Source organism: Petaurus breviceps, unplaced genomic scaffold (genome assembly GCF_028583685.1).
Source record: "Petaurus breviceps papuanus isolate PSGF00001 unplaced genomic scaffold, PetGlider_PUasm1.0 221, whole genome shotgun sequence".
Lineage (NCBI taxonomy): Eukaryota > Metazoa > Chordata > Mammalia > Diprotodontia > Petauridae > Petaurus > Petaurus breviceps.
Genome location: NW_027185877.1, coordinates 2069594 through 2081812, shown reverse-complemented (window position 1 = coordinate 2081812; position 12219 = coordinate 2069594). Strand labels below are relative to the sequence as shown.

The 12219-nt window shown below is 37.6% G+C and overlaps 1 protein-coding gene across 2 annotated transcripts in view; it reads right to left on the bottom strand.

Annotated features, from left to right (window-relative positions):
- LIN7A (lin-7 homolog A, crumbs cell polarity complex component) overlaps positions 1-12219 on the bottom strand; it is a 212341-nt gene that overhangs the window by 79879 nt on the left and 120243 nt on the right. For both annotated transcript variants that reach the window (XM_069094792.1, XM_069094793.1), the window contains exons 3-4: positions 7785-7856; positions 4566-4775 (exon numbers count right to left, since the gene is read on the bottom strand). In XM_069094792.1, the coding sequence (XP_068950893.1) occupies positions 4566-4775; positions 7785-7856 (282 nt within the window). The remainder of the gene's footprint in view (positions 1-4565; positions 4776-7784; positions 7857-12219) is intronic.

The window sequence follows — 12219 nt, the reverse complement described above, 5'->3', positions numbered from 1 at the left end:
AAAAACTATTTTTGTGTAAGTGAAGCTTTAAGCAGGGACTTGTAAACTCATCTTTCATCTTTTCAAATAGCAGTTGAAGCTGGTATAGTGATAATGGATTGAACCCTAGACTTGAGAGTCAGGAAGACCTGAATTCAAATGCTGCCCCAGACACTTCCTAGTTGTGTGACTCTGGGCAAGTCACTTAACTGCTATATGCTTCAGTTTCCCTGTTTGTAAAATGGGGATTATAATAGTACCTACCTCCCAGGATTGTTGTGAGGATAAAACGAGATATTTATAGTATTTTGAAAATCCTAAAGTATTTTATAAATATTAACTATTACTTTTAAATTTACTATTCTGAGAAGGCAGTTGGCTTACTAAGGACCCCCTCTCACCAACTCACATAATCATTAATTGATCTCTGAATCCACTTACTACCTCTATCTCTCCACTCCTATTGATCGACGAATGCATTTCCCCCTCCCCTCCATGGGGATACAATTGGTGTTTCAGAATTGTATTAATTAGCTATCTATATTCGTCAGTTTGGTCATTCCAGCCCTTGCACTCTGATGTTCTCTGATATTCTTCCATGGAAATTATTAGAAGATCAATATCTCAATCTTGCCAGATGAATGGAGAGTGTTGGCCTCCATGGCCCACCCTGTACATCAAATAATAGCTTATCTGAGAGATGATCTCTGTAGAACCACAACCAAACATGTACCGCCAGTCATCAGCATTGACATACTCAGAATCATAGATTTAGGTCTAGGAGAGACTTCAGAGGTTATCTATCCTTTTTACCCTTCATTTTACATATGGGGAAACTGAGGCCCAGAGAGTCAATGATTTGCCCAAGATCACACAAGTAATAAATGGCAGACCAGGATTTGAGTCCTAAATACTTGCTCCTAGAGTCAGTTCCTCTTCCACACAATTACGCTGTCCCTTTTTGCTTTGATATCCATCCCTCAAAATCTAACTTTTCCATCCTTCACAGTCTCAACCTTCTCCCAACTCTCCCTGCTTCATTAGACCCCAAGCAAGCATGCAGCCCTCTACAGCTCCAGGGAAATTCAGGGCTTGTAAATATAGAGGAAGGTTTCATGGAAAGGTGACTGGATTTGGAGCCAAAAGACCTGGGTTCCGGTACTAGCTCTGCTATTTCTTATATGTGTTTGACCTTGGCCAAATCATTTAACCTTATTGGTTTTTAGCTTCCTCATCTGTAAAATCGGGGTGCCTGAACCATATGACCACTAACGTCCTTTCTAACTTCAGCTTTGTGACCTCATCACTGCCCAGCATGTGCGTCATGTTGTTAATTTGTTATCTCTTTTTGCTTTCAAGGCTGCTTTTGATTTGTGTCTAACTAGTTCCACCTGTATAAAAATGGTGGACGGAGGAGAGTACCCGACAAAGATCCCACACCACCATTGCTTCTTAAAGGGATGATCCTTTGTCAGCACATGGATTAGTACAGGAAATAACACTAGTAATATCTAGCATTTATAAAGCATTTTATTGTTGTCATTATTCAGTCATTTTCAGTTGTGTTAAATTCTTTGTGACCCCCATGTGGGGTTTTCGTGGAAAAGATACTAGAGTGGTTTGCCTTGCTTTCTCCAGCCCAATTTACAGATGAGGAAACTGAGACAAATAGGGTTAAGTGACTTGCCAAAGGTCACATAACTAGTAAGTGTCTCAGGTCAAATCTGAACTCAGGTCTTCCTGATTCTAGGCCTGACACTTTGTGCTGCCCAGCTAATTTGTGAAACACTTTGTATATATTTTCTACTCTGGTCCTTATAATAAGCCTTTGAGAAAGGGAGCTATTATTATCCTTATTTTAAAGATGAAGTAGCTGAAACTGTGAGAGTTTAAGTGACTTGCTAGGGTCACAGATGTATTGAGTGTCTGAGGCTGTATTTGAACAGAGGTCTTCTGATTCCAAGTCCAGCACTGTGCCTGCTTCCTTTGGAAATAAAGCCTGTCCGTATAACTCTAACTGACTGGACACAATGTGTTCTTTTTGTTTTTTGATCAGTATACAAACCACCCTTCCTACTAGAGGCAGAAGGCACAGCTTAGGGACCAGGGAATTGGCCTGCCTTGACCCTCTCCTTCCACCCATTTAGCTCCCTGCTTCAGTCCAGATTCCTCCCGTGGTTGGGGAACTACTCGGGATTCACAGTTTCAGCAGGATGCACAATGAAATATATGGCATCGATTTACACCTCTTACCTACTAGACCCTGGTGATGTTTATGTGTCTGGGAGGTTCAAACTTGGAGCTGGGAGTAATAGTAATCTATAATGACAGTGCCTTTTGGTCACCTCATAGCCTCCATCTATCTGAATGAATTTAAAATCACTCAATACCTGTGACCATCACATCTATTACTTTTTGCTAGTGATTCTTATCATTAAAATTACTCTAAATAGTCTAGGACTTTGGATTAAGAAATAGCCAAACCTTTTTATTTTTCCCCCATGCCTTTCCATCGTCATTATGATGATAGTTTTTTTTAATCTACTCTGTATATGCACATGATTAATATATTTTGACATTCACACATAATTTACTTTAATAACTATCTGACCTAGTATAGCAAGCCTTCCATTGTTTTCTTTGGACAAGATAATTCAACTCTGAAGTCATCAGTTACATTTTGCTTTTGAAAATTCAGGGGTGTTCAGAGATTAATTAAAAATTTTTAAGTGTCTTCTTAAATGATCTTACAAAATAGGAAATAAATTTCCTGTGAAATTAAATGAAACCAGCTTCTTCTGTAATTGGGAAGGAGGGATTGCAGTTTTGATGCATGTGACACAGCATTCGAATACTGAATAGTTTAGGATGCCAGAATCTTAAGGTTCCTCCCAGGTTAAAACAAAAAAGTAAAAAGAAAAATAGAACTACAACTGAAGCAAATCACAGAATGTCCTCAAAATCTTTATGCCCTTTGAAGCATTTAGAGTGCACTAAGATTTTTGGGACACTGCCTTATTAATTTCTTTGCTGTTGTCCTTTGTGAACAGGAAAGGGATATTAACTGGATGACTTTTCCATTCTTTGTTATTGAAATCTCAAGTTCCTTAAGCAAGAGAGGTTATGATCAAGGTCAAGTAGGAGATTTGATCCTTGTTTTCCTCACATCTTTGCCAGTAGATTTATACTTGGTGCTTGTGAAAATGATGAGAAAAAAACTATAATTATTGGATGCTGTGCTAATTGTGGGAGTCATAGTGTGTACAGTGAGTCTTGGTAGCAACCACAAAAACTTGGCTTTTAAGTTCCCACCCCACAGCTTTAAATGGAATTTTGGTTTGTCATTTATTACAAAGGTTTTCTTTTTCTTTTTTATAAGGGTGAAGAAAAAATAAGGGAGAAAAGATAAATGCTTTTTAATTGAAAAAAAATTAAAAAGTAGTTGTCACCTGTATGTATATTGACAAGCACCTGACACTTTTACATAACATAAGTTTCTCTCTAGAATCTTTGTCTGGGTTGTGGTAAGACCAATATTAAGTAGGATTACTTTTTTTTTACTTAAACTTCAACAAACCTATAATTTTGCCACCATAGATCCCTTTTTCACTGGTACTCTACATCTTTTAAGCCTTATTAAGCAATCTTCATGAGTGAGTTTGGAAAAATTAGCCACCTGGTGGTCAGCCATCTGGAAAAGAGCCTCTCTGAATTTGGGAAACATGACCCTCCAAACCTAGAAACACAACCTCAAGATTTTGCCAGTCTGTGTTCTGCTGATATAACCTGCAGAAACCCAAGCTCCCTTCTAAATCATGAGATATCAGGGGAGAACTTTGGTGGAGGATTAAGTGCAATAATCCAACTAAGGAATATCTCCATACTTGCATTTTTATATACATTGGCCCTTCAGGACACTAAGAATAGTCTCTTGCTTTTTAATGTAGACAGAAATCCATAATCTTCAATGTTCCCTTTCAAAAAACATGAATATTTATCTAGAGCAGGAGTTATTAATCAGAGGTTCTTGGATCACCTCCCCCAGGTGATCCATTGATAGATTTCAAGTGATCTGTTACCTTCGCTATGAAAAAAAATACTTTATTTTCACTGACTTTTAAATGTAATTTAGGATTTCCTTCATTATTAAAAACAAAACAAAACACCCATCATTCTGAGTAGTATATATGTTTCACCAAACTGCCAAAGACTTCTGTCTAAGTACCCTTGGTCTATATAGTATTTGGATGCATACTTCTGTTTTTTTTAAAAAAAAGTCTGCCATTTATAAAACTCAGGTTTAGTGGGAGAATTGTAAAGAAATACATTCTATATACAGAGATACTCTTTCACTCTAGTTCTAATGCAGTTGAATGAGAAATGGAGTGGTGAACCATAAAATTATTGTTAAATATTTACGATTCTCACTTATTTCAAACAAAATTGTTTTCTATGCCAGGAGTTCTAGCTACAGTCAACAGGATATAGTAGGATTTCAGAAGTATCTGTAATAATTCCACAGGATATTTGGGGAAGAAAGGGAAGGAAATACTCAGAGAAAATCCAGGGTAATCATAAGAACATACCACTCCATTCACTGACAGCAGCTGGTCTCCCCTTTTGAGGCCTCCGTGTCTTTCAGCCACCCCTCCGGGAATGATGCGAGAGATATAAATGGGGGAGTTTTGTTCCTTTCCTCCCATCACATTAAAGCCAAGGCCCTCATCAGTCTTGGGTAGTTCCACTACTCGAGGATGGGAATGACCTTCACTAGCTGCAAAAGCTGCGACTGTTGCCTGAAAGACAAGATGGTCATTTGGCAATGAGATTAAAGACAAACTAGGGTACCAGATTTACAGCAGGTAAACAGCAGCTATTCAAGCTAGGATGACATTATCCTGGGAAAGAAAGGGAAGGAACGTGACTTTTCACTATTTAGATACCAATTGTGCATTGGGGTTCCTCCTCAAATGCCCTTGACTCCTTTGCCTTCTTTTTACTGCCTGAGAAAAGTCTACCCTCTGAGCAAGAATGGTACAATGGAAAAACTATTAGACTGAAAGTCAAAGGGTTGAGGTCTGAATCCTGGTCTACTATGTATTCTCTCTGTGCATTTAGGGGCAAATTGATTCATTTATATGGGTCTCAGTTTCCTTCTCGTAAAATAAAGAGGTTGAACTCAATGTTTTCTGATGTCTCTAAATCTGTGATTTATCATTCAAGGCCCAGATCAAAAGGCACCATGACACCCTCCTTAATTACCATAGCTAGAATTGATTTCTCCTCACAATATGCATCACATACTGGCTGCTATTGAGATAGCTGTCTTATCTCTCCTAGTAGACAATGAGCTCTTTGAATCCAGCTAAGCATCCCACTAGAAGCATTGAGTGAATGAACTACACACACACACACATGCAAGTAGGTATATATGTATGTATGTGTATAGATATGTACATATATACCTATCTATACACATATATATTATTTTAAAACATCTGTAGGTTCAAATACTTAAGTTTTATTTGTAATTAATTAATTGAAGGAGCTAAATATGTATAACTTGTACCTCTTCGTGACTTTCTAAAATTATTGATTTCATTCCCTCACCTTCTTGGTAAATATTGAAGATGTCTATAGGAACTATTACCATTTAAAATATTGCTAGGTTCAAATACCTTAGGTTTTTTTTAATCAATTTGGGCTCATACATGGCCTCTGATAAAATAAGCCTGGCATCTTTATATTATTTCATAATGTTGTATAATATTTAATCTGCTCTGAGTTCCCCTCCCTGCTTTTTCAAATATTTTCACCCACCTTGCTATAATGAATTTTTGCAAAAGGAGCAACTTTCAAATATCATCTAAAATAAGAAAAAAATTAATCACCTGATCTTTCTTTCTGAGCAACTATAATAGTTGAATGCATATTTATTATTTAGCTTTTACATTTTCCAGTATATTCATCATTTACTTTTTTATAACTTCAAATAATCTTCTTATTTTCAATAGAAATCCAATTCATAAAGTCATTAATTTAGATCTGGAAGAGACCTGAGAGAACCCAAATTCCTTTATTTTACAAATGAGAAAACTGAAGGCTCACACACCAAGTGACATGCCTAGGGGCACACAGCTTACTAAGTATAAGAGTATGCTTAGTATATAGTATATAGTGTAGGAGATAGGATTCAAACCCAGGTCGGCCTGGCTCCAAATTCAATGCTTATTCACTATCCACTCTGCCACTAACTTTTAGTGGCCAGTCATTTCTACTTCACTGGACCTCAATTTCTTAATCTGTAAAACTTAGAGGTTTGGATGAGATGGCCTCAGAGGTCCCTTCTAGCTAGGAATCTAAAACCCTATTACCTTAAAATAAGGAAAGTTTCTTTCAAGGAAAGAGATTTTCACTTTTATTTGCCCTGCATAACTTCCTTTTGATTACCTGTCCACTATGGATTGATTTATTACATATTTGTAAAATATCGATCCTTGCTATTTAACATTCTTTCCCCCACCTGGTCTCATTAACATCAATTTTGCATTATGCTAATATTGTCATTTAGTGACGGAGTGAATGATATGGCAGTAGTGGGTTGCTTTCAGCTGCATGCTTTGGCTCATGCAGACCTTGCCATCATGCATGGGTTAAGTGGCTGACAAGGATGCAGTGCAGACAGCCCAGAGACAACCAGGAAATACTGTGCTATTGCAACACGGCACTGCTCTCCTGCTGTTCTACATGAATAAGAAATGAGAATGGTGAAACAGCACATCATTCTTGGCAACCTTAGTTACACCACGTAGAAAACATGTTTTTGTGTTCCATCTCAACATAAACAAAGCACCATCTAATGAGAACGATATTCCATATTTGCTCGACTATACCTTATGGATCTACAGCATTCATTTAAATTTTTGAATGTGAATATAAAGGCTCTAAAACAAACCAAAAAAGAGATTTGAGAGAAACCAGATGAAGGTTCCTTTTCAATAAGAGATGATGAAATGCAGAAAAGAATTAATGGGGAGAAAATTCTTGTGATTTATGCCTTGTCAAACAGCTAGCTTTCCTGAGGAAAAAATACATACCTTTTCTAAAATATGCTGAATTTTTAAAATGCTTGGTTCATTGCAAATTATTTTGAAGGTTATGGTTTGCTAATGGTTTATTTTTTTCAGAATACTGCATGATCATTTTAAAATTTTCTTGTAAGATTCCTGGCAAGAGAGACTCGGATATCTCTGATTCTGAATTTCAAAGGAAAAAGGGTCTCTGGAATATGATAGGAGAAGCAAGCCAGTCCTCTTTGGTCTCAAGATGGTCAGGGCTCCCCTTCTGGGTGCCCAGCCCATTCAGTGACCGTGATACACAGAGCCTGGCCAGATACCCAGGAGGAGCCCAAGATCAATGCATGGAGTGTGATACATTTACATAGCTAATAGATTCATTTTTCAGTCTTATGCAAAGAAATCCCCCATGCACTGAACAGGTCCTATTGTCCTAGAACAATATCAGAAAACCATGGAGTATCTCATACAATGAGCTAGTAGATTTGCTTGACGGCTCAGTGAATTCAATGAAATCATTCTCCTTTGTTAAGCTACAGAAGCAGCAGAAACGTTGAATTTTCCATTAGGAGTTTTACCTGGGAAGCAGTACTGGTCTAGACTCTGGGCTGCCACTGATGTCTAAATTTTCTTACAGTGTACACACGAGAATACCTGAAACACACACGCGCATAATCAATTACTGGATCACTGCGGTAGAGTATATTTTTAAAGCTGCACAAGGCTTACCTTTGCAGTGGCCCTGGCACGAAACTCCGGGCAGCCATTCACTGTTATGGTTTCATGCATATACTGATACACCTGAAGGGTTCATGGAAAAAAAAAAAAGAATTTTTAAGAACAATTGAAAGGAATTTCTTTCATCATTATTAAGACATTTGATTTTCATGAAGAGAAAGTAACAGGAAAAGTGAAAGAGAGAATTGAGGCTTTTGGCCCTAATCCCTTATTTCAGAAGGAGGTGCAGGAGAAGATGGGTTTCACTTCTGAAATTTCACTTCATTGAAATTTAGGACTTTCCCCTTTATTTTTCCATGTATAAACCATTACAACTGAATTATACATGTGTTAGGAGTGTATTTAATCACTTGATATAAAGTGTTAGTTGGTAACTCTCAAGACAACCTGTTCTGTTCTTTACACAGAACCATATCACTTTTGACAATAAGTTGATTGTTCAAATTATTGTTAGAAATTCACATTTTTCATGATTTTTAACTTAATCCGCTGTATGAATCCCTCTGACTTTAAGTCTCTGTACTAACCAATGAGTCCCTAAAAGACAGTCCTTATAAGACTATAGGAGAGGAGGGGAATAACATTCTAAGCAAAAGCAAATGAAGGAGAAGAATCAGAAGTTTAATAAACAGGGATAAAATAAAAGTTGGATAGTGTGCTAAATTCTCATCAATTTGGGAGTTCCCACCAATGATGCAGGTTACAACCCATTCATGCCTACTCATCCTACAAGATTCTTGTCTACATCCTCCTATAAATCTTCTACATAGGGTCCACTCATCATGCTAGAGACCTTCCTAGGTTTCTTTTGATATCACAAGGATACCAGTGGGGTACTCAAGCCTTTTGGACTTCATCTTTGCCAAGTGATCAGCTCATCTTCCCTTTGACTTAAACATTTCCTTGATGAGATAATGACTATTCTTCCAAGTTTCTTATTTGTTATATATCTTATCCTGATCACACCAACCATGTACCTTTTCATTTTCCTCTGTGTAATACTAATTTTCAATTCTTGAGACTGTTGTTCTCTATGTATTATTGCTGTATAAGATATATAATTTAGCTGATAGGAATACTTAATGTTGACTTTACCCTTATACCTTCTGTAAATTACTCTAAGATCAGGAGACAAGATATTTACCAAGAGAATGTTAAACTCCTACTACAAGAATGACCTAGAACAGAAAAGATGGGAAGAAATTATAGACCCACTAAGCCTACATGGCACTCAGATAAGATGGACATTTCTCTAAAACACCATTTTTTTAAATAATTTGTCATGTTCATCATTGAATGTCACATCCCTTCCAATAAAGCCACCATTTCTCTAGGTTTTCAGTCGTAGTAACTCTGGCATTGTGATATTTCTTTGCATGAGTGTCTATTAGGTGGTAGACAATCATATGATTTCTGAGTTTAGGTTTTCTTCCAACAATACTCCAGTGATTGACTGCCCAAAATAAACCAGTTTCTGTAAAAATCCTCACTTGAGGTCAGTGTGCAATAGCAATGTGGTGACATCATAATTTTTTTTTCAGAGGCCCCTTTTTTGCTCTGTCCTCATTGGTGTCTGGCAGCTTTTCTTTTAAATCCTCATCAGAGACTCTTACTCATATGATTCCCTTTGTGGCAGTACCAAGAAAATGGCGCAAAGATTTTGTGCCAGGAGATGCCACTCAGGCACATAGTTAAAATCTATTTTCAGGTTAGGGTTGATAAGTTTATCTCTCCAAATTATAACATAAGCTAGAGTTCTCTAACTGGGCTGACCTATTTCTTTATCTTAGAGACATGTTCTTGCTCATGTCATGAAAATGTCAGAATGTTCTGAGGGTAGGTTACAAAAAAATTGGTCCAGGATGTCAGTGATATAGCATCATTAAGTGCTGAAATATGGTCAGAGCTTTAGGCCAGCTTGATAAGACCAACTTGAAATCTGTAGGGTCCAAATCTAGCCTAGAAGGCCATTTTTCATTCTTTCTGGGTCTTAAGCCTCCCAAAGTTTTAAGCCTCCTATAAACTCATTTTGACATTATTATACATGTTTTTCTTAAAGCATATGAGGTAAGGGGGAACAGATCACAGTGATGGACCAGATGGTTCTTTTCTTGAAGACTCTTAAAGTCATTACAGTAATGTAGCTCATTCACCTTTCTCGAGATCAAAGAAAATAATCAATACCTTCTGGAGACTATGAGAGAAGGAAAAACCCTGTTCTCACAATTCTTGAACACAGACTTACTACAAGGCTCACCTTTTATTGACTAACTTAATAATTCAATTACCGAGGGGGTGGTATTTTCCCAGGAAGAAACTAGATGAGGTGATCATAATTCTGGTAGTGTAGTGACTAATGTAGTTCCTTCTCAATAAATAAACTCCAGTACTCTGGAGGTTTCTTAGCTTCTTGGCCCTCCATTGTAGATATCACAGGACTACAGGTAGTTCCTGGGATATCTTCAAGTTATGCTAAGATAGTTCCTCTTTGGGAGGAAGGTATGCTTGATTATCTCAGCCTACATGGGTTGTCATTGTCTTTGAAGCCATAGTCATCCAAAGAATGCTCCAACCACCACTTTCATATTATATTTATCCTCTCCTTCCCCCTGCCTACAGAAAGTGGAATGATTTCATATTATGCTAGACCTCTCTTCCTCTGTTATGATCTATCTCCCATCATCATATATTTATCCATGATTTTGAAACTTCTAAGTAAGGAGGCAGGAAATGTAAGTTCCTGATGTCTCAGAGCCTATTGGAACTGTTCTTTGTTTAGTGTGCCTTCCCCAGGAATTTCAAGGGTTCTTTGTCAAGAAGGTGATAATGTCATTATGAAATCATGTGTTTAGCTATTGGATACACTTCCTAGAGATGAGAGGATGAATTAAGTCTCAGAGAATTAGAAATATGATCAATCTGCTCTGTCTGTCATCTTTATTCAGATCCCTGATTTTGTATCCAGACCCCCAAACAGCATATCACCCATGTACACCAAGTTATATGGACAATGAGAACACAACATCCAGGAATGCTACAAAGGCTTCTTGGTTGTCTCTCTTATGGGGTCAACAAAAGAACCACACAGAATAAGCATAAAGGAGAACATGGAGGGGGCAGGATGACATGTCACCAAAGACGAACCATGTCAGACTCCATGGAGCCTAACCTGGTTTCTCAGAGTGCCTGAAGGATACACAAGGGAGTCTGAGATCAATATAAAGAATGCAATATATTTATGTGGCTAATGGACTCGTTTTTCAGCTCTATACAAAGAAATTCTCCAGGCATTATAGGTCCTACTGTCCTGTCATACACTGCATAGTGAATCTCTCAAAGTACTGCTGGTTTTGACAGACACATGTTAGCCCTGATTTGCCTGATAACCTTGTCTAGATACTTTCTCTTTCATGACTTATGTGTGGGTGAAGTTATGAGATCTGGTCTCTTATGCATGGTCTCTGCTATGTTTGCCCTTCCCTAAAGCCACTTCCCCTACCCTTCCTTTTCAAAATTTTATTTGTTAGAAATTATAGAGTTTAGGCTGGAAGGATTCTTAGAGAATCTAGTCCAAATCATACCTTTTAGAAATTAGGAAAATGAGGCCCAGAGAAGATAAAGATCTTGTAGCTGGTTTGTGGCAGAACCAATAATCAAACCTCAGTATTTTCACTCCTAATCCAGTGCTAAAGTGAGTCGTTGCCTGAAATTTGCTAGCTATATGACTTTGAACAAGTCCCTTAACCTTTGTGAGCCTTACTTTCCTCATCTGTAAAATGAATGTTAACAATTCCTGAGATGGAGGGGGTGTTTTACCAGGATATCAAATTCCCAGTGAGGAAATTCCTTCAACCAATGCTGATTGACATCTACTTCAACTTATGGTCTTAGTTGCCTAGGGACATTGAGTTAAGGTGACTCACCTAAGGTAACACAACCATTAGAAGTAGAAGTTGAAGCCAGGTGTTCTAGAGCTTGAGGCTGGCTCCTAGCCACTATACTAGTGGGTGTCAAACTGAAAAAGAATTGAGGGTCATTAAACCATACCTAAGGATGCTGTAGGCAGAATATTGGCTTTGAAAACTAGCTACTGACATTACCTATATTGTTTTGTATTTTTATTTATTTTATTAAATATTGTCCAATTAGATTTTAATCTGGTTCCAGCTGGACCAGAGAGTTTTGTGATACTTCTGCATTACCCCATGCTGCCACTTGTTATATTAATACTTCATACAAAATTACTGTACAAGCAGATACAGCATATAGGCTATCGTTAGGAAATTGTAAAGATGTCCTAGTCACTTTCTGTTCAAAGATTTATGTGATTCATAGAGCCACACAACTGGACAAAAAAGGTCCAGGAAGTCCCAGAGTTGGGGCTTGAGAGAGAGAGAGAGAGAGAGAGAGAGAGAGAGAGAGAGAG